This window comes from Ursus americanus, chromosome 7, assembly GCF_024610735.1.
Source record: "Ursus americanus isolate L20-20 chromosome 7, mUrsAme1.1.p, whole genome shotgun sequence".
Lineage (NCBI taxonomy): Eukaryota > Metazoa > Chordata > Mammalia > Carnivora > Ursidae > Ursus > Ursus americanus.
In genome coordinates this window covers 36,773,567-36,801,427 of record NC_142133.1, presented here as the reverse complement: position 1 = coordinate 36,801,427, position 27,861 = coordinate 36,773,567, and the positions used below count along the sequence as shown (strand labels likewise).

The 27,861-nt window shown below is 56.9% G+C and overlaps 1 protein-coding gene across 21 annotated transcripts in view; it reads right to left on the bottom strand.

The window, feature by feature from the left end:
* Positions 1–27,861, bottom strand: part of DYSF (dysferlin) — a 204,453-nt gene that overhangs the window by 63,097 nt on the left and 113,495 nt on the right. For 15 of the 21 annotated variants that reach the window (XM_087863520.1, XM_087863524.1, XM_087863528.1 and 12 more), the window contains 6 exons: positions 22,610–22,703; positions 21,981–22,058; positions 13,729–13,910; positions 10,520–10,660; positions 9,652–9,681; positions 8,235–8,264 (listed from right to left, as the gene is read on the bottom strand). In XM_087863520.1, the coding sequence (XP_087719646.1) occupies positions 8,235–8,264; positions 9,652–9,681; positions 10,520–10,660; positions 13,729–13,910; positions 21,981–22,058; positions 22,610–22,703 (555 nt within the window). Of the gene's footprint in view, positions 1–2,430; positions 2,473–8,234; positions 8,265–9,651; positions 9,682–10,519; positions 10,661–13,728; positions 13,911–21,980; positions 22,059–22,609; positions 22,704–27,861 lie in introns of all 21 variants that reach the window. The other 6 variants (XM_087863515.1, XM_087863522.1, XM_087863514.1 and 3 more) reach the window with 1 other exon arrangement.

Here is a 27,861-nt window from a genome sequence, read left to right as displayed (position 1 = left end):
CAGTTTCTGCCAGGCACCATCTTTCCCAGCATCACCATTCGAGCACCTTGGCCCAGGACTCAGGTCACCTTGTTTCACATGAACCCCAGGTCACCCCTCCTCCATAACGCAGGCTCTGAGGCACCAGTGAGCTGCTCAGGGTCTCCCCATCTCACACACACACACACACACACACACACACACACACACACACACACACTGTCCACTTGCATCCTAGCACACCCACTCCAGCCCCGCTTGGTCCCAGAGAGGACCAGGTACCCTCCCCCTAGCCCGGTTCTCCCGACTCTAGGCTCAGACCCTCCCGACCTACCATCCCCCCTGGTGTCCTGTCTCCATCCCCCACACCACGCCCAGACACCTGCCAGCCCCAACCCCCCACTTCTCACATCTGTCCACCATGAAGACAGAATACCTGCTCTCTGTGAGGCAGAAAGAAAATTTACAAACAGGAGAAGAGGATATAGGTGCCCGTCGTCCGCAGGCACTAAAGGTAGCTGCTGGGGAGACTCCATTACCACCACAGACCAAAGACGAGAGCAGCATCTGTCAACTCTGCCTACTGAGGGTTTGCCACAAAGACTGGGGCAAGAATCCCCAGCGATCACGAAGAAATACGCAGGGAAGCAGCTGGGGCAAAGCAGGCAGGTACCGCTGTGGATCGAGCAACTACCAAGTCTCACGATGGTTAGAAACACACGCTCCACTCCCCCAGCTGCTCCGTTAGCTAAGTTATTTCCTCTCTGTGGCTCAGTTTTTTCATCTATAAAATGGTCATTGAAAGTTGCCACCATCTAAAGATTAGTGTGAGGCTTGAAGAAGTTAACACTCACACTCAAGAGAATGCCTGGTTCATGTGAACCCACAACAGCTCTACTAGCCCACGTGGCACCTTTGTGGCAATTAAAGAAAGATATCCCTTCCTGAAGACTCTTTACTTCCACGTCAGAAAATCGTTATATTTTACTAGTTTATTAGAACAAGACACTTTACTGCCACCTACTGGGAAATTGTTATAATAAATACAAATATATGATGTCTGCACTGGAAATTGCCTCCCCTTAGACACGGAGTCCTTGTGCAGTGCACAACCCACACGTCCATGCAAGAAGGCCCTGACCCTCATGAAATGTTCACTATAAATAAAAGGGCTACGCTGGATACTTTACAGAGCTTGCCTTCTGTAATCTCATTTAACAAACAATGGAATCCATGGATTAATTCTCCAAGTGACTAGCTTGGGGCTCCTTCTCAAAGGATGGTGCATCCATGTACAAACGCTCTGACGTAGATGGTGGGAGCAGCTGGAGCACTGACACACATTGGCTTCCTCCTGCATCCATGAATCACTTCACAACCAACCCCAGCTGTCACTCCTGCCCAGTGACACACTGATGACACGACACTTCCCTGACCTGCAGCGGTAAGAAGCTCATTTCTAGAATCAGACAGACCTCAGTTCTGGTTCCAGCCCTGCCGCTTTCTAGCTGTTTGACCTTGGGCAAATTACTCAACGTCTGTGACTCATTACCCTCCTCGGAAGATCCAGGATAACAATACCCTCACGAGCCTGCTCCAACAGTTCAGTGAGAGAACAAACAGAGTGTCTGGCACCCAGGAGCTGCTGAGTGAACTGCAGCAACTGGAAGGGTGACCCGACTGTTGTCAGTACCATTGTTGTTACCATCAGTGTTGTTGCTCTCCAGGGTCACTTGAGGAGAACCGGGCCACCAGAAGCATCTCTCAGAACAACGCTGGCTTTGTAATTATCTACCCCTATGTCCTGCGGGCACCAAGCAAAGGAATTCCTAATCTTCCTCCAGACCTTCAATGCAGGTGACGTGAGAGAGGAAGTACCTATATTTTCAGACTGGCTGGGAGACAGATGCTGTCAGGAGGAGGGGCGATGTGCCGAGCTGCCCCAGAGCACAACTCCAGGGGGCACTGTGTGCGTCACAGTTCACGTAAGCAGTGGCCTGGAGGGCAGAGGCAGGGCTCTTTAAAAGAAGGGTTTTGCCTGAAGGCCCGTTCATGGCCTGTTCGTGGCCTGCTTAAGGCTGATGCTCAGCCCAAAGTGGGGGGGCCCAGGGCCAAAAACCCAAGACCAAGAGGAACAAAGAGAAGGGATCAGGGAAGCAGAAAGATCAAATCTTTCTCACATGTTTATGCTGTTCTCCCGAATCACCAGGAAAACTCATTACTACATTCCCCCACCCAGAACATTTCTCTCCAGACCCCCAAACTCTGGGCAGTGTCCCTTTGATTCCTGTTTCTCCCTCATTTCCACGTTCTGTCTTTCCTCCCGGCTCTGTTGAGCTCCATGGTGACGACGTTCCTCTCTACAGGCTGAGGACCAGACTCCCCATTTTCAGGAACCTGTTTATGTGGAGGACAGGGAACAAGAACCTCGAGAAGGCGAGGCTCCAGTACCGTTTGGAGGAGGCCCTGGAGGAAGAAGGCAGGTGCACACAGCTGTGGAATGCCAGGCCCAGCGGAAGTAGAAGGAGGAAACAAGCAGAGACAGTGGTTAGACGTGTGTCCGCCGGCAGCTTCCTTGGCACGGCGTGAGGCCACCATTCTCATCTCAAAGACATCTCTGTCCACCTCACTGTCCCCAGGGACCCAGGCACATCTTTGCTCCCCACCATTTGTCACCGGGATCCCTGCCTCTTCAGCCCACCCCCCCCACCCCCACCCAGCCTGCAAACCGCCACCACAGTCCCCCATCCCCCATTTAAAGATGGTCTCTCGGATCCATCCCTGCCCTGCTCTCTGTGTCTTTCACCAGCCTCCCTCCCCCTCCCTTCTCTCCCTGAAAAGGTCTGCATCTTTCCACCGCCTCTCCTTCGCTTCCACGAGGCCCTCTGCCCAATGCACTCAGCTCTGCCCCCAGCACCCCTGCCCCAGAAACTTCTCTGTCCAAAGTCAACAACAACCCGCTTGCAGCTCAGCCCAAAAGACACTGGCAGGCTCACATCCCTCCCACTCCCTCAACAGCATCATTGTGCCAACTGACCTCAGCCTCCTTCCTGAAACCATCTCTCTGCTTCCTCTCCGCTGCCCCTTCCCCCTCTCCACCTTCTGCTGGCTGAGTCTCCTCCTCTGCCCAGCCCTCTCCTGGGCTTTCTGCCTCCAGGCATCTCCCCTAAGCTCCAGACCCACATTGCCAACCTCTTACTGCTCAGATCACCCATGTTCCCTACTGGCCTCTAACACTAAACTGGTCCCAAAACAGATTCTCTAACTTTCCCCTCAAAACCTGCTCTCCCCAATGTCATCTCAGAAACCAGCCCCACCATCCACCTCGACGATCAAGCCAAAAAGCCCCATGCCCCCTTGGCTCTCTTCCCCCTCATCCCTGTGTCCAATGGACCGCCTGGTCTTCATGATTCTGTCTCCTAAACTTCTCGCATGCCCATCCACCTGTCTCCTTCCTTCAGTTCGCACCCTCACCCTCTCTCACCTGGACTCACCAGCATCCCCCTAAGTGGTCTCCTTGCATCTGGTTTTGCAAATCGCTTCCCAAGAGCCAATGCATGCTGCCAGGGGGATCTTTCTAGAATGTCATTCTGTTTAAAACCTATCAAACGTTCCCCAGCCATTCAGGATGAAGTCCAAACTCCTTAACATGGCCTCCAAAGCCCCTCACCTTCTAGTTCCTTCTGACTTCTCTGGTCTTGCCTCTCACTAGTTAACCTTCCCTTCCGGGGTCCCAGACAGTGATGAGCCACCTCCCCGCACATGCTCAACACTGGACCTTCTGAACACTAGCAGGTGGCAGGAGGCAGCACACTCTCCTTACCTTTGAGGCTTGGAGTGGCTGGTTCCTCTGTCTGAAATCTGCAGCCCACTTCATCTGGCTACCTCCTACTCAGACCTCAGATCTCCATTTAAATCTCCCCTGGTGTCTCGAGCTTAAGCTAAGCACCCCCATGGCTTCCGCAGCAAGTAGACTCACTCCCACGGAAAGACATGCCACCCTGTGCCATCTGCGTGTGTTAAACCAGCATCTCTGCACCCAGGGGCCAGAGCTGAAATCCCTGTCCAATAACTACGGGATGATGACTGGGTAATTGAGGGGAGGGAGGGATGGCGACAGGATGAATAGGTGGGAGGACAGCTGAATGAAGAACCGACTCCAGCGCCTCCTCCCCCCCTCCCCAGTGCTCCTGTCTGTGCCAGCCTGCCCGCAGGCCCTCACCAACCTCCCCCCCCCCCGCCCCCGTGCCTGCTTATCGCTCCCTCTGTCCGAATGGTCTTCTCATACACCTTCTGGAATCTAACACATCTCTCAGGGCCTCGTTGAAGCTCTCCATCTTCCAGAAAATCTCCCAACCCCTCCAGAACTTCTTATCGCTCTATTCTCCGGCTTCTTTGACATCTAAGTGACCCTGTGGCCCCGTTTCCCAAGGTCCTGACTAGTCTCTGACACCTCACTGTGAGAGTCCTAAGGCCCTGGCCAGATGGCCCACTCCTCCTTCCAGAGGGGCTCAACACCTCCTCCCAGGCCAGTGATCCTCAGTGGCTGCCGCCATCCTCATCACCTACAGGGAAGCACGTCAGCATTGCCTGGCAAGGGGGCAGTGTCACCTTGAAGTGTCACCAGGATATCCTAAATCACCGTCCTATGTGAGACGGGGACTCTGAGGACCACAGACCTCAAGGGCAGCCATACAATATAAGTCTAGTTAGATGAAGCCACATTTGACCAATGCCTCTTTTGCTCACCCTCCCCACCCAGCCTGAGCTCAGGGCAGACGTGGGGCTGCTCCACTGATGGGTCCTACAGGTGGGCCGGGCATTTGCTGAACTGCCTCCGATCAAGAGGACAGGACCCAAGGATCGATAAGGCTCTCTCCCCCAGCAGAGCAAAATCTACCCTCATGCCCTCTTCAGTCTATCTGTCCCGCGGATCAGCTCAGTACAGACAGCCAAGGACAAGCCATGAGGGGGCCTTCCTCCCCTAGGTCCGAGGGCCAACACCCTAGACGGACATTCATTCCCAGGGCAGGGCTGGGAGAAGCGTTGAGCTCCCCCAGCCTCCTAAGTAGTCGTGTTACCAGTAGCCCCATAGACCCCCACCTCCCCCAGCAGGGTACAGTCAGGGGACCCTCTGGAGCTCAGATCCTGGCTCCTTGAGGGGCTGCAGGCGCGGGCAGCCAGGCGTGCTGGGAGGGCTCCATTGTCTGCTGCCCCACCCAGCTCGTTAGGAACAACATGTTGCTCTAATTACACTTCCCAGGAAAAACAGTGTTTTAAATTAAGGCCTTGGGGGAGGGAAAGGGGGATGGGGGGACCACTGGGTTTATTTTCCTGATTGCAAAACACCAAAATTTTCCTTCTAGTGGATTTGGGGGTGCGGGAGAGTACCTCGTGTACATCTCAGACTAAAAGCCATATCCTGAAGTTGGAAGGGGATAGAGTGACATCTGGTTGGCCCCCTGAGCCCTCAGCGACAACAGCCACGGAGCCTGCAGTCCCTTCCACCAGGGCATCCCCTTGCCTGCCCTGGAGCAAGACAGAAGCGGTGGGAAATGCACTTAACCACGCCCCCCTTCGATGGTCAGGTCTGCAAGCCCCAGCTCCACCTACAGCGTGCCCAGGTGGGCTCTCCCTCTGCACATTCTCCACATCCTGGAGGGGGGGGCCCTCTCCTGCCACCCCTGTGGCGGGGGTGTGTGCGCACACACACGTGGGTGGGTGTGTGTGTTCCTGCGCGTGTGCACGCTCGCACACACTCACACGTGCATGTGCACGCTCTCCAGTTCTCAGGAAATCTAAAATTGCAGTTTCTTTGAACTCATTCCCCTTGGCAGCACGGACCGCCTTTGTTCTCCAGACAAAAAGGAAAAGAAACGAGACAGAGGGCTCAGAAGAGGCGGGAGAAGGAGGGAGAGAAGGAGCCAGAGGCCAAGGAGCGAACTGAGAAAGAGGGAAACAGGAAGGGAGAGCGGAAGAGGAGAAGGCGAACAAGGCTCAGGAAGGGGGGGATTCTTACTGTACCCTGACAGAAAGACAGACTGGGGAGCTGGGGAAGGAAGTCCTCCCCTCATCCATGCTCTCTGCAAGGGTCTCCCAGACATCACCAAAGCCTCAAAGACACAAGGCAGGAGTCCAGATTCCCCCCACCAGAACTCCCAGAGAGGGCTACTCCAGACAGGCATAAGCCTGGGAGAGGGGAAGTCATGTCACCCAACAAACTGGCCCCAGCCCAAAGCACTGCCACCTCGACCCCCCTCCCCAACCTCTTCTGGCAATCCCTGCTTCAGATGCTAACTCAGTGTCACCTCTTCCAAGAAGCCATCCCCACGGTCCTCCATCCGCTCTGGGAGCCATCGGCCCAGCATGGGCAGATGTCTTTCCTGGACACTGTCTCCCACACGGGCATGGGATGCACTGGCCAGGGGCACTCCCCGCCAGAAAGGCCATCCTTACACCATCCTTCCGAGTCGCAAAAGCCTCTTACCTGGTCCTGCCCCTGACTCCCCAACCCTCGCCCCCGGCGGCTGCACAGCTTCCTAACAAACCCATCTGCCCATCTGTTCCCAGACTCTCGAGGGCTCCCATGGCCAGTGGCCCAGAACCGAACCTGCCAGCGTGCCTTCTTACAGCCCTCAGGGAGAGCTGGCGCACTCTTCCCGGAGACCAGGCTGGGAGCCTGGAGGGGGCTGAATGGGGGGATACGAGGCAGGAGCTTGGCCACAGCAAAGACAGAAAACTCCTGCTAAGACCTCGGGCTTCCTGCAGGCCCCAAAGCTGCAGCTTGACTGACCTGTCCCCGGGGGCTCTTGAAACTAAAAAGGACCCAGGACCTTGGGATGAGGCTTAGCCTTCAAGCGCAGAGCAAGCGGCCGAGCCGCGGAGCCCCAGGTCTGGGTTCGGGGCCCCTGAGAAGGAGAGGGTCCACAAGATCATCTTCTGGGGTCGTTCCCTCGACCAGCTGATACTCCATTCATCCTGCTGACTCAGCCCCGCCCCGTGCCCGGCAGACCCCAAGCTGGGCTCTCCTCTGGCCCTGCTGACCCACACCCCATCTCAGTCTGTGGCTTGGCTGGCTCCACGGCAGGACACTTGGCCCTCTTCGGGGTCTGGCCCAAAAGCGGCAAATTTTGATTTGCTTCCTGACAATGAGACCACAGCCAGATCCCTGCTCTCGGAATCTGAGCCTTCACTGTTACATATTACAAATCCAGTTATTAAGGACTTTAACTTTTTTTAATAACTCATCCCTGGGCTGGGTCTTCTTCAGAGCAGGCTGTGGGTTTTGGCCACAAAGTGCTCTCAATCAAGAGAAAGGGCTCCGTGCTGCTTCCCTGGACAGGACTCCGCTCCCCTTTCCAAATCGGCAGTCTTTCGCAACTGTGGCCAGAAGCAGGAGGCTGCCTGTCAGGCACAATTATGGCCAGCTCCCTTGGCGGACCCCACCTCGGTCTGGGAGCAAAAGGAAGTGAGGTAAGGGGCGCGGGGCCTGCGGATCCCACATCCTGACCCTGCACTTCAAGTCCAAATTGCACTGAAAATGTCAAATGGTGTCCGCTCCCAGCCTGGGGATTCCCTGATGGCAGGAAGTGGCTGCCCTTTTCCCAACCCATCTGACCAGGGCTCTCCTTCCCGTCTCCCTGCCCAGGCCTCTGCCCCTGCTCCCTCCTGAGGACCCGCTCACAGATGTGCAGGAGGCCACAGGGGAACACGTTCCTCATCCCTCATGGCAAAGGAGGTAGTCTTACTTCCTCCAGAAGCAAACCCCAATCTTCTTCCAGAAGGAACCCCCAACCCCACTGGCCCCTAAAGCAGCCAGGCCCTAAACGGGTGGTTGGCCCCCTCAGCCAAAGGCACGTTCCCCGTCTTCCTGCAGCAAGGTCTGGCTAATGCTACCATCACCAGAAAGGCTTCCTTGACTACTCTGGCCCCTTATAACATTTTATTCTTGAAAACACGCCACCTGGTACTCAGCCAGATGAGACTCTATTTCTGCCAGGAGGTCTGGGTGAATCTGGCCTCCAACAGGGCAGCAAGCCTTCTGGGGCCAGAATCACGCCAGGATATACCCCAGGCAGCCCTGGGTCTACACGGAGTGTGGGGAATGAAATCCAGTCAGGTCCCTGAGTGGCAGATGCCCACTGGGGCACCAGGAACCCACATGGCTCTGGAGCACCTGCCCAGAGGTGGGCCTTCTCCTTCCCTCTGTCCCCACCCACCCAGCTGCAGGTCACAGCTACAAGTGTTCAGCTCACCTCGTCCAGGATTCCCGATGTATCCTGCACCTAGGGCCATCACGGGATGTTCCATGTCCAGGAGATCGGTGGAGGGAAGAGAGGAGGGAGGGTAAAAGCTTAGCATCAGTGACAAAGAGCACTAGGCTGGGGCAGAGATCAGCACCCCAGATGTCATCCTAAGAGAAGCCAACAGAAACCGCCTCCCATGGAGGGTCAGGGTGACATGCTTCCAGCCATGCCTTCCACATGGTTCCCGAGAACGAAGGTGTGATGGGGTGTCGATGCAGAGACTGGTGGGACAGGCCAAAGCATAAACCTAGAGCCCAGGCCTCTCTGGAGGTGATGGGAGAAAGGAAAGTGACCGGTGGTACGAAGGGTCCCAGGCCCCGCGCAGCAGCCCCAGGAAGCAGCCAGGCCTGACCCCCTGGAGCTTCTATTTCTGCTGGAGCACATGGACTTGGAGGAGCAAGGAGAAACAACCCGGGTCCCCAGGGGCTGGCAGGCCCGAGAGCAGGAGCTGGGACTGGACAGGAGAGAGAGGGGGAGAAGCAGAGGGTGGAGTGGGAGGCAGGGGGCAAAGGAGGGCTGCAGGGTTAAGAACTGTCTGCAAATTGTGCAGGCTGCCTCGTAAGGGGGGGGGCATCCAAACACAGCCCACGCTGCAGCTGAGCCCAGCGGAGAAGAGTACTTCCTGAATCAAATTAGCCGGGGTGCCCACAGAGGGTCTACATTTTCTACCATGACCCCCACGAGAAGGAAAGGGGAGCAGGGAGCAGGAAATGAAGTCCCCACCACTAGCAGAGGAACGAAAACAGGGTCATGGTGGAAACCAGGAGCTGGGGAAGAGGGTCTAAATCACGACTTGGCCACTGAGCATGCCTCGGAGCCCTTGGAGGGCTCATGAGTACATGGGGGGCTGCCTGGTACCCTCAGGGTGCACTTCAGTCAGTTTGAGTGGCGCCCAAGACTCGGCATATTTTACCACACCCCGACGGTTTTCAGCCCCCGGCCGCACCTTAAAATCCCCCGGGGAACACCGAAGGCCACCGAGGCCTGGGCCACAACCCCAAGAGGTGATGTTCTGTTTGGTCTCGGGTGCAGCCTGGGCACTGGTAATTTCTCAGGCTGCCCAAGGGATTCTAACACGCTGCCCGACTGTGGGCCACTGGTCTGGGTGGCCATGAGGTCATTTCATTCTGAGAGTCTGTGATTCTCGGACTTCTCCCAGAAGAAGGGCAGGGAAGGCCAGAGCTGTGCGGGGACCCCAGCCCCTGCCCACCCTGCCGCATGGGCCCACCGGGGCCTTCCTGTGCGTGAAGGCAGGATGGTGGTGGTGTATGCCTGATTGCCCCTCCTAGTCCAGGGTGGGGTGGGGGTGCTGCAAGCCAGGAGGACAGCAATCAGTTAAAGAAGAAAATGTAAGAGCAAGACTTACCTCAAAACCAGGAATATGGTGAATGGCCGGCTAGCGTGCAGAAAAAAGAGAGCTTTGGTCAGATGCCCGTCACCCAAGGCCCCAGCACCCTGTTTTCTGCCCTGGCCAGGCAAACACATTTCCCACCACAAAATGGCACTCATGGAATGTATCAGTGATTCGACAATGCAGGGGTGTGCAGACTCTATTCCCTGGAGGTCTAGGGACTCTTCAGAGGAAGCTGGGTGGCGACTGCGAAGGGAAGCCGGGTTGGTGGTATGTGGTGCCCCCCTCCAGACACCCCACCCGGAGTAGCCCTATTTCTATCCGGCTTACCTCTGGAGGTTCACGCCACAGTAAGAGCAAGTTTGGAGAGAGGGCTGTAAACTAAATGCCCTATTTCAGAGCAGGGAAGTGGCGGCCCTGGGCCACGCGGCTAGGCCATGGCAGAGGCAACACTAGAACAGAGGTCCTGCCCTACCTGTCCGCGGGGATGCCCCCATCACACTTAAGGCCCCCCAAACCAGATCACAGAGGTCCGACTCCCAGAAACCACTTCAAGTTATGACCCAGGGAAAAATACATCCAATGGCCAAAAGATTCAGGCATTCTAGCACAATTCAGATTCCAACACTCTCCCTAGCAGGTAGACCATGTTGTGATTTGGGGTTCAGAAAAGATGGGCAAAGCCAACCCTCAGCAGGAGGCCTGACAGCAGGTGACTGTTCAGTGTTCCCCACTGACTGCAGTCCCCCCATCAGGGAAGAAGGATACATTGCTGCTCTCTCTCCTCCACTGGGGCATCCCCTCTCTGTGCCCCCCAGTCACCCCCCACCATGTATGTACTCCCTGCTGGGGCTTCCTGGATGTGAGTATGAAGCAGCCTCACCTTCTCTCTCTGGATGAGCTCAAAAGAGGCCAGCAGCTCGCCTGCCGGCTGGCTGCCCCTAGTCAGCGGGAACCAGGCCAGCCGGGGCATCCGTTCCAGACTGGGCTGACACATGCAGCGTCCCAAAAACTCATCTGCACCCTAGACCGGGCATGGAGAAAGAAGAGTCAGCATCTCCCGGTCCAGGGCTCCGGGTGGCCTCAGAGCAATCTCCAGACCTATATCCAGCCACCTGAACTAGAAAGGGACTCAGGAGTCAGGGCAGCCCCCGGGACAGAATGGTGCACTGTGCCCCTCTTAGAAGGATGGGAGAACAGCATGCAAGTGGCCTCCGGCCGCCATTGCTGGATTTGAATTCCCATCATGGTCAAAAATCCCTCTGTGTGTCTAACTAGCCTTCAGCTTGATTTAATTTAATCAGGCTCTGAGCCGCTTCGGGACCACAGCGACAGCCCCCTAGTATTCCCCTAACGCCCTCTGCAAAGGAGGTGTCTGACATTTCCCAAGGGCTTTTGCATCTCCTTTAAATCCCCCCACTTTCTAGCTGGAGAAACTGATCACTCATCAAATTCAATGAGTCTTGTGAAAACGATGTTTTGATCTTATCATCTCCCTGCTCAGGCACCTTCTGTGGCTCCCACTCCCTGGAGACAGAGCCCACATCCCCTCCCACACAGAAGGCCCCTCACTGGAGGCTGCTCACCTCTCCTGCCCCGCCTCATTCCCTCTGCACAGCCCCTCCACCAGTCTGCTGGCCTCTGCTGCCCTCTCGGCCCCTGGCCCTCATGTGGGCCATCTCCCCCAGCCACTCTGCCCTCTGCCCCTCTCCGCCATCCCCCATGGCCACACCCAAGCGTGGCCCTCTGGCTTGGGCCCCTGTGACCTCACTGGCCTGTGACTCCAGCCTTGTGATTAGCTTCCCCGAGGGGGCAGCAGCAGGACCAGGGTTCTCAACCAGATGGTGCCACGGCCCTTCCAAGCCCTGGTGCCTCGCCCGAGACCCTCATCTGGAGAGACCCGAGCAGAACTGGGAAGCACCACTGCCTCCAGTCACGCCACTGCTGGGGACATCCCCAAGAGCCACTCCAGCTCCTGCATGAATGCCCACAGGGCAGGTAGTAGTCCAGCATTAACCACTCAGTGTGGACAGCAGCCACAGTGCTGAGAGTGGTCCTGGAGGCCCCTCTGGCCCGGGTATTGCCCCATTAGTTGTGGGTCACGGAGAGGTGGTGGGGAGGGGAGCCTGGGCAGCCAGGCTAGCAGGAGCTTGAGGCAATGGGTATTTGCCAAAACATACAGAGTCATTTGACTCTGTTAACAATGCACACAGCCTCCTCTCCCCCAGAACACTGGAGCCCAACCCAGAAGAAGCCATGGCTCTTCTCCCCCCTGGGATCCCTCGGAGGCCCTGGCCTGCAGGAAAGAGACACGGTCAGAGCAATGTTTGCAAAAGAGGAGGTGGGATGCTACTGGAAGAAACACTGTATGCTGCCGGCCTCCTGCCCCTCCCCCCCAGTACTACATTTGCTTCTGCTCCCCTGCCTCATCCCCTGGCCCAGCACATCCTGGTCCTCCTGCCTGCCCCCTCTTCTTCCTGCCCCAAAGGTGCCAGCCCCTGTGCTCTTCCCCAGACAGTCCCAAATAGACTCTGCCTCCAGTTGCTCATTCCCTTCCCAGAGCCAAGGGAAGAGCTCAGGCTGCCATTGCCCGCTGCCAGCTGGTCCTCTCCACCTGGTGGGACACCCTGAACGGCATCACCTTGCCCCTCCCCCTGGTTACCACACCTTCCCAGAGCACCTGACATCCAGCCATGGCAACTCTTTCTGGAAACACCTTCCAATCCCTGCTCCTCCCCTTTTATCCACTGCCACCCCACCCAACCTAGGCTGGGGCCCTTCGCCAAACATGCTGTCCGCAAATCCAGTCTCTCCCTTCTCTCTTCTTTTCAAAATGTTGCTCGACCCTCTCACTCCCCTTCTCCCCCGGCCTCATACTCCTTTCTTTCCCTTCCCAGCTTGCCCTCTGCTCTCCTCAGTCTCCCCCTGCTTTGCCCTAACACCCCAATCACGTTTCCTTCAGGGCCTGGGTCTTCCCCACAGCCTTCCCTCAAGTAACAGCCCAGGGCTATCTCTCCCTCCCGGGAATCTTCTAGAGCTGCGCTGCCCCGTACCTGCCGCTATTCAAATATAAAGTTTAATTAATCAAGACTAAAAATGAAAATGGAGTTTCTCAGTTGTGCTAGCCACTTGTCAGCTGCTCGGTGCCCACACGGGGTGACCGGCTCCCAGTCTGAGCAGCACGGCCACCGAGCCTTGCCAGCACCACCGGAGGTTCTGCTGGACAGCTCCGGAGGGGGCCCCCAGCTCTGGGGGGGGGCCTACAGCTCTGGAGGGGGCCCCCAGCTCTGGAAGGGGCCCCCAGCTCTGGAAGGGGCCCACAGCTCTGGAGGGGGCCTACAGCTCCGGAGGGGCCCCCAGCTCCGGAGGGGGCCTACAGCTCTGGAGGGGGCCCCCAGCTCTGGAAGGGGCCCACAGCTCTGGAGGAGGCCCACAGCTCTGGAGGGGGCCCACAGTTCTGGAGGGGGCCCCCAGCTTGGAAGGGGCCCCCAGCTCTAGAGGGGGCCCCCAGGTTGGAAGGGGCCCCCAGCTCTGGAGGGTCCCACAGCTCTGGAGGGGGCCCACAACTCTGGAGGGGGCCCAAGCTTGGAAGGGTCCCACAGCTCTGGAGGGGGCCCACAACTCTGGAGGGGGCCCACAGCTCTGGAGGGGGCCCACAGCTCTGACGGAGGCCCTGCCTATGCCCCTGGTGGGGACTCTGCTCTGTGGAGGATTCTTGGCTCCCACCTACACTGGGAACGTCGGCCACCGAGCCCAGCACACAAGCGCACGATAACCGTTTGTGGAGTCGATGTAGCTCTCAGATGGGGAGAAGGGACTCCTGGTCTGGGGTCTTAGAAGCAAGTTCGAGGGAGAGGAACCCCGATCCCCGGCAAAACACCTTTCCAGTTCCATCCCCGCTCCCAGCCGCAGGCACAGCACATGTGTGAGCGATCCATTTTTAATTACTCTAGAAGAGTTCTAAAGGCTGTGTAGCCTGTGGGATCAGGGGAGAGGCCTTCTGGTGGGGTAGCCCTCCCCGTGGTGTCCCCCCACTACCCCGCCGAGGGCGTGGGCAGTGAGGGCACGAGGGAGGAAAGCAGGCGCACTCACGTAGGTGTCGTGGTCATACAGCTCCACCACAATGCTGGGCGGCTGCTCGGCGATGCTGGCTGGCTCTCCAAAGATCTCAATCTCATAGAAGATGAGCGTCTGGTCCCAGGTGGGGTTCAGAGTGTTCTTCACCACCACGGTCTTCTGGCTCTGGTGCAGGAAGGAGACGATGGCGTAGGGATCTGGGTGGGCCAGGCCCAGGGAAGGGGGGGGCAGGACACAGCAGAGACCGTGAGACTTGTCTGCTCAGGAGCCATGTGGGCCACAGAGCTGGAGCAGAGCCACACTCTGGAGCAACAGTCTACAGGTTGGAGCCTGTTTCCCGAGTGCTCCCCCCCCCCCCAGCCCCGGCCCCAGCCGTCTCAAAGACCAGCTGGTGGGCCACAGTGGAGAAATGGAGCCAAGGACCAGGAGAGTGGGCCCAGAGGTCCAAAGAACTCCCCTTCTGGGCTCCTTCCTGGGGTGGGGCTCCCACCAGGGGCCAGGTCCTGCTAGACGAAGTGAGTGCCTGCATAGTGCATTCATTCATTCACCCAGCAAGCATTTATTGAGTGCCCTCTGCATGCCAGGCCAAGAGCTAGGGGCTAGGGGCTGAGAATACAATTCGAGCGACGCCACAGTCCATACAAGTGACCATGAAACTACCATTCTGGTCTGCGCTTTGAAGAGCAGCTCTAAGGTGCAGCGGCGGGCATGAGAGAGGGCTCTATCTTCCTTGAGGAAGGGAGAGTACAGCAGAGGGGCTGGTGCGCTCAGACTGGGGTGCCTGGGCCTGCATATCAGCGAGCCCACCCAGCTGCCGCACGAACAGCCTGCAGGGAGCAGGGACACCAGTGCTGAGGCCTCCACCAAGGTTCAGGTGGAGCTGGTGGTGGTCGGATGGGCGAGCGCCCCAGAGGGAAGCACACGGACTCAAGAGCTGTTTGGCAGTAGGTGATGTGACAGAATCCCTAAGATCCCTGCAGCTTCCTGCTGCCCCAAACCGCTGTGCAGCCTGCCCGGCCCAGCCACGCCAGCAGGGGGCCCACCCGCTAGTCATTCCCCGCGCCCGCTCCCAAAGGGAAGTTAGTGCCACTAGAGAAGATTCGAGGGCCGTGGCTCTCAAATGTGACCATGCAGCAGAGGCACCTGGAAGGCTTACCCAGACTGCGGGGCCCCACCCTGAGAGACAAGCTCATCAGGTCTGGGGTGGGGCCTGAGAATTTGCATTTCTAACAAGTTCCCAGAGGGTACAGTTGCTGTCCTCCGGGGCCAAACTTGGGGAACCAGTGCAGGAGAAAGGCCTATGAACTGAGTGCACGTAATTTGGGACAGGGGCAAAGGGCTTGGAGGAGGGGCTCCTCCAGCTTCTCCCATGAGGATGTCAGAGTGGGGGCAGGGTCCAGTTTGCTGCCCTTTTGTAAGACTCAAAGTGCCAGATGCCAAAGGACAAGCAAGCCTGGAGATGCAGGAAGCTGGCCGCTGGATGCTAAGGTGTCCGGGAGGGTGGAGCCCAACTGCCCTCACGTGTGCCCTCCACCCTTGGCCCCCGCTCCAGCCTGCAGCACCCTGCCTCCTCTGAGCCTCCCAATTTAGCCCCAGCTGTGACCTAACCCCCATGTGACCCTAGACCCTAGACCCTCAGCACTAGAGGTCCTGTGCTAGGATGTCCAACTGTAATCCTGGGGCTGAGATGGGGAGACAGCTCTTCCTCACAAAGGGAGGGGAGCGGGACAGGTTCCTTGGCCATAAGGAGACCAAATAGCACACTATGGCCATTGTATAGGAGGTGACAGAAAGGGGAGGACTCCCATCAAGAGATGTGGGACTAGGGTCCAAGATTCTGATTGTTGGACAATGACTAGTTTTAAGGGTGGGGGAGATCTAAGCTAGGAGGCAGAAGCTATGGGCACTTAATGGCTGAGTAATGCTGGGTTTGGCTAACAGGAGGTAGCCACCAGCATGGAACCAGCCTTCAGGCACAAAAGCCACAGTGTAGTCAATCCTGGAGGGCTTCCTGAAGGAAACTGGTTTTGAACCTCATTCTAGGGGTAGAAGAGGGCAATGTAAGGCCCTTGACAGGGAAAGGGACAGAAGAGACACACCCACCCGCCTTGCCACCCCCACCTGGTGGAAGCCTCCCTGGCATGGGGCTCCCCTTCTATGCACCGGCCCTGGTAGGGTTGGCCCCAAGCACTTCCCCTCCTGCCCCTGGCAGGGCCCAGCGGCGTCTGTGCATTTAATGAAACCGTCTGGCTGTGATACCATCAGCTCCAAGCTCGGCAGAGAACCTCTCCCCGGTTCCAGTAAGGGAAAGAGGGCGCGTTCCGATAAATAAAACCATATTAGAGAGCCGGCGAAAAAGCCCCTTTTGTTCCCACCCCCCGTGCTTCCCAACGCTTTATTTTTATAAGCGCGAGGGCCCCAGACCGACCGCGTTTACACAAAGATCACAATTGCACATTGTAGCGGCCGTGCACGCTGTATTGGTGTTGGCAGCACCCCCCACGCTGCCCCCCCCCAAGCAGGCCGACTTCTTCCAGCAGCCTCAGAAGCCCAAGCAATGAGCTCAGCGCTGGGGGGACAGGGAGGGGGTGGCTTTCAAACAAAAATCACCCAGACCCACACACGTGCCCCACCCGCCCATGGGAGGAAAAAACACACAACAAAGGCATTGTAAAGAGCAGGCCTGGAGGCCTGGGGCCTCAGACACTGGGCTACTGTGTGCTGGGGCCCAGCTTCTCCCCCTACCGGACCCAGCCCCTCCAAAAAAAAAGAAACAAGGGGGGCGGGGGTGTTGCTGAAGCAAGGTGGTCAGATGAGGGAAAGCCAGACAGACACATCCCGCTTCCAGGAAAGCCAAGAGGAGGGAGAAGCAGATCCCAAGGAGAGGTGGAAGGGAAGGGAAGGGGCTGGTTCTTCTCTGTCCACTCCAGCCTAACACACTTCCCAGGGCCACTCCCATAGACGAGGGGCAGCACTGGCCCTCGGGCCTCACCCACCAAGCCACATGGAGCTGAAGTGGAAAGCGGCGGGACTGGTGCTCTCTGAGAACCATTCGCTGCCCTAGGCAGCTCCAGCTGTGAGCACACATGGTTCTAGGGATGCCATCACCGCGCGAGGCCCCAGGCAGGTGGTTCTTTTCCGGACCTAGAGCCCTGCATCCGAGCTCTGCTGCTCAGACCTTCCTAGAGCCTTCCCAGACCTTAACAACACACTAAGCCTTCGTCCTAGGCCCTCCCACCTTCGCAGCTCAGACCACTGGGATGGGAGACAGGGCAGACAGCTTCATCCCACTCATCAGAAGAGAGAGCTTTGCCCCATGAAGACGAAGTTACTAGCTCATGCTCACATGCGACCAGGGCTAGACCCCCGGCTCCCAGTCTAGTCCTCCTTCCACCACGTCATGCCCTTGGACAAGAACCCTTAAGAGAGAGGGCGGGCAGAGCGAATGAAAACTATAATATAGCAATATTTTTCCTATTAAATTAAGAAAAATTGTCCGGAATTATAAAATCCAGTGTTGGTTACTAGCTCATGCTCACATGCGACCAGGGCTAGACCCCCGGCTCCCAGTCTAGTCCTCCTTCCACCATGTCATGCCCTTTGGACAAGAACCCTTAAGAGAGAGGGCGGGCAGAGCGAATGAAAACTATAATATAGCAACATTTTTCCTATTAAATTAAGAAAAATTGTCCGGAATTATAAAATCCAGTGTTGGCAAATATTTGATGAAATAGGTACTCTCCTTTATTGCTGGAAGCAATTCAGGAAAGCAACTGGGCAGTATGCCCTAAAAAACATAAAACTGTTTATACCTTGCTTCCTATATTCCTGGGAATCATCCAAATTAACCAAAAAGCTGTATGTACAGAGATGTTCGCTCCAGCATTATTTGTAATCCACCACTCATTCGCTCTGTCATTACTGACTGACCAGCACGTGGTGGGTAAGCACCGTACTAGGGATAGGAAAATAAAGGAGACGCAATCTACTGGCTGGAAATGGTAACTATAGAGCAGTTATGATCCAAGGTGATGTGCAGCTTCCTCGGGGAATGAATGAGGGGCTGCAGGTGGGGGATACCCCCATAGAGCCTGGCAGCATCAAGTCAGTCATCCCAAAGAAGGTCTCCTATCCTGCGTCTCCAGAATGAGGAGTAACCAAGGCGCACCAAGGGAAAGGGGGCATTCTAAACATCCAGCACGGCATGCACGAAGACGCCAAAGCGCATGGGCATTTGGGAAACATCATCTAGTTGGTTTGGCTTAGGGGAGGAAGGGAGTGCCCAGGGCAGTGGGGATGAAAGAGGGAGGAGGGGGCGGGGCAGATCACAAAGGTCCAGATCTCAGCTGAGCAATCTGGACTGAATCCTACAGAGCAGTGTTTCCCAAAATGTGTGCTTTGTAAACGTGGGTTCTCTGGGGAGCTAGCCAGTGCTTAAACAAGTCAAACAGGCTCCTTTCCTGCAGCCGTTCCAGAGCCTCTCAAAGCCACTGTGCATTGTAAATCTGGAAGCGTGGAGTGTTCCCCAGTCTCCCTTGCTCAGGAACCCTGTTTAAGTGGAGCATTTCACAAGCCTCCAATGCACTTTGGAAAACAGCTCCATGAGCTCAACGGGAGAATTCCTCCAGCCAGAGCCAACCTTAACAGAAAGCCGTGCTTCAAGAGGGAGTGGGTCACGACTGTAGTCCAGACGCAATAAAGCCCTAAAGCAAGAGCTCTCCAGCCCCACCCAAGACAGAGTCTGGATAGGGGTGAAAACTAGCACTGGTCCCCACCGAGGTGACCTCAGCTGTGGGGCAGCCATGGCTCATCAGAAGTCACTGTGGCCTGCCCTGGAGTACACCTTCCAGGACAACCCGCCTGGCTCACGTCTTTGATCTCCCAGGAGCCGTGAGGCCAACGAAGAGGGTGCAGGACCTTCTGCTGTCTTAGCAGAGACCCCACTCTGGTAAATTAATAACTTGGCATCCAGTCTACTTACCATCTCTCAGTTGCTTGGTTAACCAAGGCAGGCCCCCTGAGCCCAGTGACATGTGAGACCCTCCAGGAGGAGTTTCTGACTGCCCCAGGCTTAGGATCATCTTCTGATATGTAGCGACCTCACGATACAGCTGCCCACCGGTTGTCCATCTGGATGGGTGCTCTGTAAGCAGAGCTTATGGCTCCCTCAAACCACAGCTCTGGGCCCAGCTAGGGGAGGGAGCAAAGCAAAATGCCCCTGGGGAACTCTTCAGCAAATCAGACAGGTTCCTTCCTGATTTCCTTCAAGAAATATCAGTCTCCAAGGAGTAGCAGCTCAGCTCAGACTGTGGTTTAAGGAAGCGATGCCGCCCTTTAGATAGAGCATGGAGGACATGGGATTTCCAAGTCCTCCGGCGTTCAATCCGGACTCAGTGCGTACTCCCGACGCTCACCAAGCAAGGGCAATCGCCACCCAGTATCAAAGAGAAGTCATTTGAATTAAGCATCATTTTACGTTCTTAATGCCTAGTTGCTTCACAGGCCACGCACCCTCACAACCACGGGCCACACACGTTCTTCCGGTGTCTGCAGAATCGATGCTGGCTATATATTCAACCCCCCCCCACCCCCCGCAGAACCTCAGGCCGCCTGACAGAACGTCTCCACAAGCCCCCTCTCCTGCCTGAGTCTAATATTGTTCAACAAGTGTTTCCTAGGCAGTGCTTGTGTGCCCCCCCCAAACCCTCGGCCAGAGAGAAGGAAGCAGACACAGCCCCAGCCTTTGGGCAGCCCCAAGACCCACCCCTAGGGGACAAGTGAAGAGCACAGCTCGGGGCCATGGGAGCCCACCACTGCGGGAAAGGCCCAGAGCACCACAGGTCAGAGTCAACGGAGCACTTCTGGAAGAGAGCCCTCTCCGCCCCAGACACCCAGCAGGCAGGCTGGAGGATGATACCAGAACAGACGCTGCGCTGGACCCTCCCCTGGCCCCAGACATTCCGGATTCACACATGAGTTTCCTCCGAGAAATGCCAGCTGGTGGCCACGCACAGCCTCCGGCCGCCAGCCGCCCCAGGGTCAGTGCCAGGGGAGAAATTGCTTTGGTTTAGGGTTTGGGAGTGAAAATAAACACTCTGGGTTTTATAGGTTCACCCATGTTGGCTGCTGTTTTCCTTTCCAGCAGCTGGTCAATCAGGCCTTTCATTCAGAAGCCAGCGGCCTCTGAGGAAGCCCTGGGCAGTGCCCTCAAAGCTCAAGGGATGTTTATTTGGGGGAGGTGGTGGGGCTAGGATGGAAAGTGTGACATGTCCCGCAGGCCAGCGCCAGGCTGACCCTGCCTGTGGTCCCCAGGGGTGCGTGCCACCTCCCAGCATGGGCTCCTTAGGAGGCTCCCTCCCTGCAGTGTCCTCGGCCAGCCTGGCCCAAGGAGGACAGAGCCCTCCCACCACCACATGCCCACACAAGCCTGCCGCCTGCACTCCCACCTCTCACGCCCTGCCAAGGAAGAAACAAGGTTGTGGATGAGTCCACCCCTTTTCTCTCGGCACACATTCCAATGGTCAGCGAGCATTCTGGCAGGTTCCCAGCAAGGGCCAGCTGCACATATCCGCCCCAGGCCCACCAATCCCTGTATGTTGGTTTTGCATATGCTTTTCAGAGGGTGCTGTCAGGACCCGGGACCCAAAGCACAGAAGAGAAATTTCTCCATCGACTGTGTGCCTGGCTGCTCAGGGCTGGAAAATAGGTCACTAAGAAGAGAGAATGTGGGGAAACACAGCTGCTGGGGGTGAAGAATGAGGGTGGTCTCCCATGTGGGGGAGGAGCGGAGCCCAGAGGAGGACAGGCAGGTGGCTAGGAGCAACAGTGCCATCCTCAGAACAGAAGGTCATCTCACAGAATTCACTTCTATTCAAGTAAGTAGCAAGCATTCAGAGGGTAGTATGTCACTTGTCAGCTATTTGACCTCAAGCAATTTAGTCAAGATATCTGTGTCTCAGTCTCCTCACCTGCAAAATGGGGATGTGAAACCCCTACCTCAAAGGGGAGATGTAAGGGTCACACGCACCGAGACCAGTAAAATGCCCGGGCGCACAGTGAGCACTCAGTATCTGCTCTTAGATGCCAAGTGCAGGTTCAAGGGCAAGACAAAGCCCCTTCCTGGAGGAGCTCACAGTCAGCGTGGGAAAGACAGACAGCAACTGATCTGCACGGTGGTCGGGGCTCTGAGAGAGGTATTGGTGGGGCGCTGGCCAAGTGTCCAGGAAGGAACAACCATCTGGGCTTGGGGCAGAGTCAGAGCATCTGGGCTGGGTTTGAAGAATGAGTAGGAGTTTGCTGGGTTAAAAATAGGGAGGGAATGCATTCTAGGCGGAGAGAACACTGAGGACGAAGGCCAGGAAGAGCTCCGCAGACGTTGACAAAAGCTGGTGAGGCCAGAACTAGTGGTTAGAGGTGAACTAGGGAAAGATGCAACTGGCCAAGTGCACGGGGTCCGACCCACGAAGGAGTGCCTGCCAGGCTGAGAGCTGGGGCTTTCTCTCCCAGTGTCTGCACTGGGAATCAGAGTAGTGACAGGAGCAGATCTGTCTGAGGCAGTGTGGAAGGCGAGGGAGAACAGGAGATGAGAGGGAATATCTCCAAGCGAGATTCAGAAGCCAGAATCCACAGGACCGGATGACTGCTGGTTTCCAAACTGATAGGCAATAGACACGTGCTAATGTGATCCCAAGACCAAGGTGGGCAAGGGGGGGGGGGGGCAGGATCGGGGGGGGGGGGCACAAGGAGTTCCGTTTGGACAGGATGGACTGAGGAGCCAGTGAGGTATCCAGGGGGAGATACCTAAGATGGGGCTGGATATGAGGGGCTCCTATGAACTAAAGGCCTGGAAGTTTCTGACATGGGCGGTCCATGGAGCCAGGGAAGGTGCGGGGACCACAGTGCCCAGAGAAGAGGACACAGACAATCAGGACCATCAGACTTAGAGGGTTGGGAAGCCCCCCGAGTTGGAGCAGATAGCAGCAGGTGGCTGCAGGAGACCCCGGAGAGAGAAGTATCCTGGAGGTCAAGGCCAGAGGGGCTTTCAGAAGGAAGTGATGGTGAACAAAGCCAAACCCTACAGAAGGATCAAGCAGGCCACCTGACAACCAGAAAGCACAGTGACCCTGGCATCGTCAGCCACCTCCACAAATCCCACAAACACCGCCACAGCTCCCACGCACAGGAGAAGCCCTGGGCCACACTTCCGAAGGCCTGTGGGCTCAGCTCCCAACTCTCAATCCCTGGTCCCTGATTCCCCTCCCACCTACCAGAAAAAGAGTCCTTGTCCATGGAGGGCAGGTCCCGAGCCTGGTACATATAGCAGCGTAGGTGGTAGCGGTTCCCATCTGTAGCAAGGAAGAAACAGAGAGGCCAAGTGAGGGACTAGGAGTGGCTAGAAGCTGTGGCTGGGAGAGGGGAGAGTCTACCCTAGGAAGGGCAATCGATGCAGGGTTTGAGCCACAGAAATGACACACGTCACGCTCTGTGGGAATGAGCTGCTCACAGGATCCGAACAGACCACAGCTCAGAGGTAACACCTGAGTGTCGTGTCCTCAGGCCTGGTGAGAGCTGGGGAGAAGGGGATGGAGGAGAAGCCAAATAAATAATGGGGGCAGCCAGAATGCACAGGGCCTCGAACACCTGATTGCAAGCAGAGCACACGCGCCACCTGATTGCAAGCAGAGCACACGCGCCACACATAGATGGACGTGCGCGTGTGCACACAAAAGCAGGTGCACAAACACACCCCACGAAAGACACTGACCCACCACCAAGCACGTAGATTAAATTCTCCCTAGCCCCCCATACACACCTGACTGTATAACCCCATACAAACAAGCATAAGGTTACACATCCGTCCACATCACCCCTAGAGACACCTCCAAGCGTCACTTACGATCAAAGATGCAGGAAATCGTGGGTCTGTTCACGCCAAAGCTCAAGGTGGACACGGACATGGAATCTTCACTCCGGTCGTCTACCACGCCGCCCTGGAGACATAGAGCTGGTAGTGACCGATCTTGACCCCAGAGCCAGGGGATGCCAGGGAGACTGGTGCAGAGAGTCAGGTGCCCAGGTCAGACCTCTAGACAACACTCCTCGGATGCTGAGAGCTGGGCCATCAGCCTCTAGGGTAGCCCACCCCCCTACAGCATCCCCACACTCCACTGTCAAGTTCACAGGGAAACTTTTCTCCCTCTCTAGTGGAGACCAGACACACTAGAATGGAATTCTGAGTGGTTCAGGCCCAGAAGGTTCAAGTCTGGTAGAAGGAAGGACTCTAGGGGAGAGAATCCAGTGGGGATTTTCCCGCTGGGATGAGTTAAGATGAGCCAAACCTGGAGGACCCAGTCCACCATCTCTGTCCACCCCCTGCGTATCTGGACACCGGGTTCTAGGTCAGGGACAAGCTGCATGGCATCATTGCCACCTCTCACCAGCCCCCACTGAGCTGAGGGTAAAAGAGGGTGCAGGTGTGGCCAGGAGAGACACAGGCGCAAGAGGCAGGCCGCTCTGCACTCGGGCTCAGAAGCCAGCCTGTCAGGGTACTGCACACAAAACCAGCCAGTCCATCCCCTTGCTTCGCCCTCATTCACACTGGGTTCTAACCGCTGGGCCAGACACCACCTGCCTTGGGCCAGATGCCTACCTCCCAGGTGTAGTCCTCGCCACCTCTCCCCCACCGCGGCCCCTCACTGGCATCCCGCCTGGTTTGGGAGGGCTCAGGGACCCAGCAGGGATCAAGGCCCCCACAAGAATAGGAAATGTGCTGGTTACGCCACAGCCCAGGCTCCAGACTCGGCTTTCTTGGCAAGCCCAGCAACATCCTATGGCCCAGAGCCAAGCAGAGGGACTCGGGAGAGCTGGACAGTGTTCCCATGCTGTCCACTCCCTCTGCAGCCACTCCAAGAGATTTCTCCAGGTCCCTCGCTCTCTCTGCCCCACTGTCACCTGCCCTACGCCCTTTGCCTAGTTCCTCTTCCCAACACACAAGCACACACACCCTTGTGCGTGAATGGAAACTCTGGCCTCACCACCAGTGGCCTGTTCATCTGGCCCAGGCCCACCCACGGTGGCCACTTGCCAGGAATTTCCACCCTGCCACCTGGCCACAACCATTTCCCAGGAATCTCAACCTCTCCCACAGGCCTAGTGCCTCCAAATAGAAGATGCATGGCCACTTCTACGTCCTCCTCTTCAAGCCACGCCCACCCTCAGGGCCAGTCCAGACCCCTTGACAGAGAAGCTTCCCTGGATGCCTGCCTCCCCACTTCTGATCTGCCCACGCCCAGAGCCAGCACCAGCATCACCACCCATAGCCCAAATCCGTTGCTGGCCCTCAACACCTGAAGGGCCCCAATCAGACCTCAGGTGACCCGCCCCATTTTCCCGTTCAACACCAGGGCTTCCCTCTCCCAAACCTAGCCCTCAGCTTTAGGCAGGCCTCACTCCTCGAAGCTGGTCAAGCCTCACACCTGCTCCATCACAAGCTCTTGCTCTTCCCCAGCCGGAAGTGCTACTGACCATCCCAATTCCCCCATCCTCGGGGCATCTTAGGACACCCGGGGAAAGCCTGCCCTGGTCACTCTGGGTCAACATAGAAATTCATCCTAAAGGTAGACCAGGTCTTCCTCTGCTCCGGTCCTGCAAAAGGGCCCATAAAACACATATGCAGGAAAGATGTGTTTGTCTGCTTTTCCAGGGGACTTACCAAGGTCCAGCTTCAGCCAGGTAGTCTCTGGCTCCCACCACGGGACACCCCGTCAGGGACCCCCTTCCTTTGATCACAATTTCAACACAAGCTCTAGAACCAGACTGCTGGGGCTCCAATTCCAGTCCTGCCATTTATTGGCTGTGTGACTTTGGGCAGCTTGTTTAACCTCTCTGAACCAGTCTCTGTAAACTTGGAATAATTCTACAGTATCTAGCTCAGAGAGTTGCCGGGATTGTTAAGGAGATACATTATGTGTTGTTCTTAGCACACCTCCTGGCACATAATAAACGCTCAATAAATGTTTGCTAGTAATGATCTTACAAGAGAAATAAGGCACAGGTGGGGCGGGGGCAGGGTAGGTCATAAACTGTAAAGCTCACAATTATTCTCAGGGGTGGTACTCATATACCTCATATTTGTTCAAAATTATTCCAGAAGCTGGAAAAGTGGACATTTCAGGAGCCACAGGCCTGGGCAGAAATCAAAAGCAATCAATCAAGCAATCAGTCTCTCAACACACACACACACACACACACACACACACACACACACACACACACACAGGAAAGCAGGATAACAGGGAGGGGTGTCATACCATAGACTGGGAAAGACCCAAAGGCCACCACGCCTGAACTCTCTTCTGAGCAGGTGTGGACCCCCCCAGGCATCCTGGGGTCCCCCCAGAAAAGGCATTTGGCCCGGCCATGCCACACTGGCGTCCCGCCACAGCACGCACCAAGTCCAGCAGCTAACGGCTCCCAGTTTCAGGATCCGCGAGGCCGCACATTGAGCTGGACCTGGGGGGCCCAGCAGGCCACCCCAGGCGTGAGGCACAGGACGCCAAGGAAAGCAGATCAGAACACTGGAAACAGGGCTTGTCCAGCCCCCCATGCAACAACCCGTAGCATGTGCAGCCCAGTGTACCTTGGTTGGGAGGGGAGGGGGTCCAGCTGGATGGAGGCAGGGCGGAAGGCCCAGGACCCTGAGGCCCCTCCACCTCAGCCCGGCAACACACGCATGCCCCCCATGAGTCAGGTGCTAAGGTGAGTGAAGGGAGGGAGGCTGCCTCCGGCTCCCTCAGGCCCCATAATGCCTTTGCCCCCTCCCAGTACCTGCAGCGACCTCCGTGCTCGCTGATGGCTGCCAGGGCACATCCCCACTCACCTCGCGCCTCCTCCAGATGGCCTCCCCTAGCCGCCTCCCAGAAGCACCACTCCCACCGAAACGCCTCTGTCTGGGGCTTTGGCAGCAATTTCTGGGTCTCTGTCCAAGGGCAGTCCGCCCTCCTGTGATCAGGAAAGGTGTCCCCCTCCCTGGGATTTCCACAAAGGCAGGCGCCAGGTATCTCAGGCCCAGCTTAGTGCTTGGCCCACGGCAGGCCCTGGCCCTGAGAAATAATGTCCCTCAGGGGGAGGAACCAGAGTCCCCCTGGGGAAGGCCCCTCACACTGCCTGGACTTTCCCACCTGGCCTGCCTCCAGAGTGGGGGGTCCACAGGGCTCTCCGTCCTCCCCCAGCCCTCAACCTGCTCCCCAAGTACGGACCTGCCTCCTCCTTCCCTTCTCCCCCAGCTCAAAATGATAGATGGGGATTGCTGAGAAGAAGCTGGGAGAATCAGGAGCCAGGCTGAGGGACACCCACTAAGTTCAGTCCCTCCTGACAAAGCCCCGGCCCTGCAGTCACCCTGGTTCCCAGCCCAGGCAGAATTCTACCCACACCGCTGGCCCATGTCTTTCCATCCTCTGGCCCACTGACCTTCGCAGGGGAGGCTGGGCTCTGCACACATCCTTTCAGACCCCGGGAGCAGAGGGGGGAGGCCTGCTCTCCCTCCCAGCCCAGCCATGGCCTCTGAATTGAGTCTCCAGCAGTCTGGACACCCCCAAACACCCCCATCCCTGACAGATTTCATGCTTAACCCAGCTGAAACCCTCTGGGGACCCCTTTCTTGCCCCCAGGCCTCTTGCACATCGGTCTCTCTGCCCCTTTCTTTCTCTTCTTCTTGGGTATCCAGCCTCATCCTCAAGGTCTCCCTGCAAGGATGAGTAAGCCCCTGTCCCAGGTGCTTCCGCAGGGCCCTGACCCTCCTCTTAGCACATCTAGCACCCCCGCCCCATTGCCTCATCTGTGCCCTCCCACTGGGAGCTCTGGGAGTTTTCTGTCATACGCCCAGCTCCTCTCACACACAGCAGGTGCTCAGTACGCACCTGGAGAGCAGGTGAACGAAAGCAGGAGTTCACCTCAGGAGAGCGCAACAGCGTGAGCTATGGAGAGAGCTGGCGAAGGCCAGCCTGTCACCCAGGTCGGGGCATCAGTCTGTACAATAACAGGTAATCCCATGCCACACTTCCTTCTCTCTGAGGTACATTTTGGTTTTCAAGTGTAGACGTGCAAGGCTCACACTCCAGAATCTCTCTCAAAGCAAACAACAAAGCCCCATGCAAACCTGACCTGGGAGCTTCTGGGAGGCACTCCTTCCTATCAGTCCTTCCCTCAGACCGTCTTGGGCATTGTTAGGTGTTCAGCGGCATCCCTGCCCTCTACCCATTAGATCCCCATAGCTTCTGGACCCTTCAGCTCGGACCACCAGAAATATCTTCAGACATTGTCAAATGTCCCCTGAGAACAGGGAGGGGGATAGAAATTGCCCCGCTGGAAACCCACTGGTGAAAACTCGACGCAGTGAGGCAGCCCAGCCGTTGGCAGGTCGCTAGCACCAAGCAGCACTCAGAAAATGGTGCTAGAAGTATCAGTTTCAATCTTTCAACTCTCCAGTCTCACGCTAAAACAACACCTTCCCCCTTTAAGCTCTTTTTTCCTTAAACTTGGAATCCATCACCTTCTCTCTACCTCAGGGCCTTTGCACAGGCTGTTCTCGCCACCTTGAATGCCGTCCCAGGTGAGGCTACCTTGAGCTCTTCCCTCAGCCCAGTCACCACTGAGGCCTGGAAACCCGTCAGCAGCAGCCCCTGCTCAGCCTGTCCTAGCTCTCTCCTGCACCCATCTCTCCGTGTGTATGGGCAGGGCGCATTCGCTCCTCTATCCCCTGCACCCAGCCCAGCATCAGGCACTTAGGAGGCATCCAGTGAAGACTCGTCACATACAATGAATCACCAGCATTCCCGGCCCTCAGCCACATGGGCAGCGTTCAGGCCTCAGGTCTCAGGGGAGGGTCAGGAAAATGCCCATCAGACAGCACCCTCCTTCCCCCTCCCTCAGGGGGCTCAGAGTAAGATGTCACTACAGAAAGAGCAAGGGGTATGGATTCACCACGCCCCCAGTGGGGCCATCTCTGGGGTGGAATAGAATGGGGTGGACCCTCGGAAGGTCCCATTCAGGAAAGCTTCCTGGAGGAGGGGACAGAGAAACGTGTTGGCATAACGGGAGCAGCAGTATGCTGGATGACTGCGCCCCCAGAGCTCAGGGGAAGACGCAGCC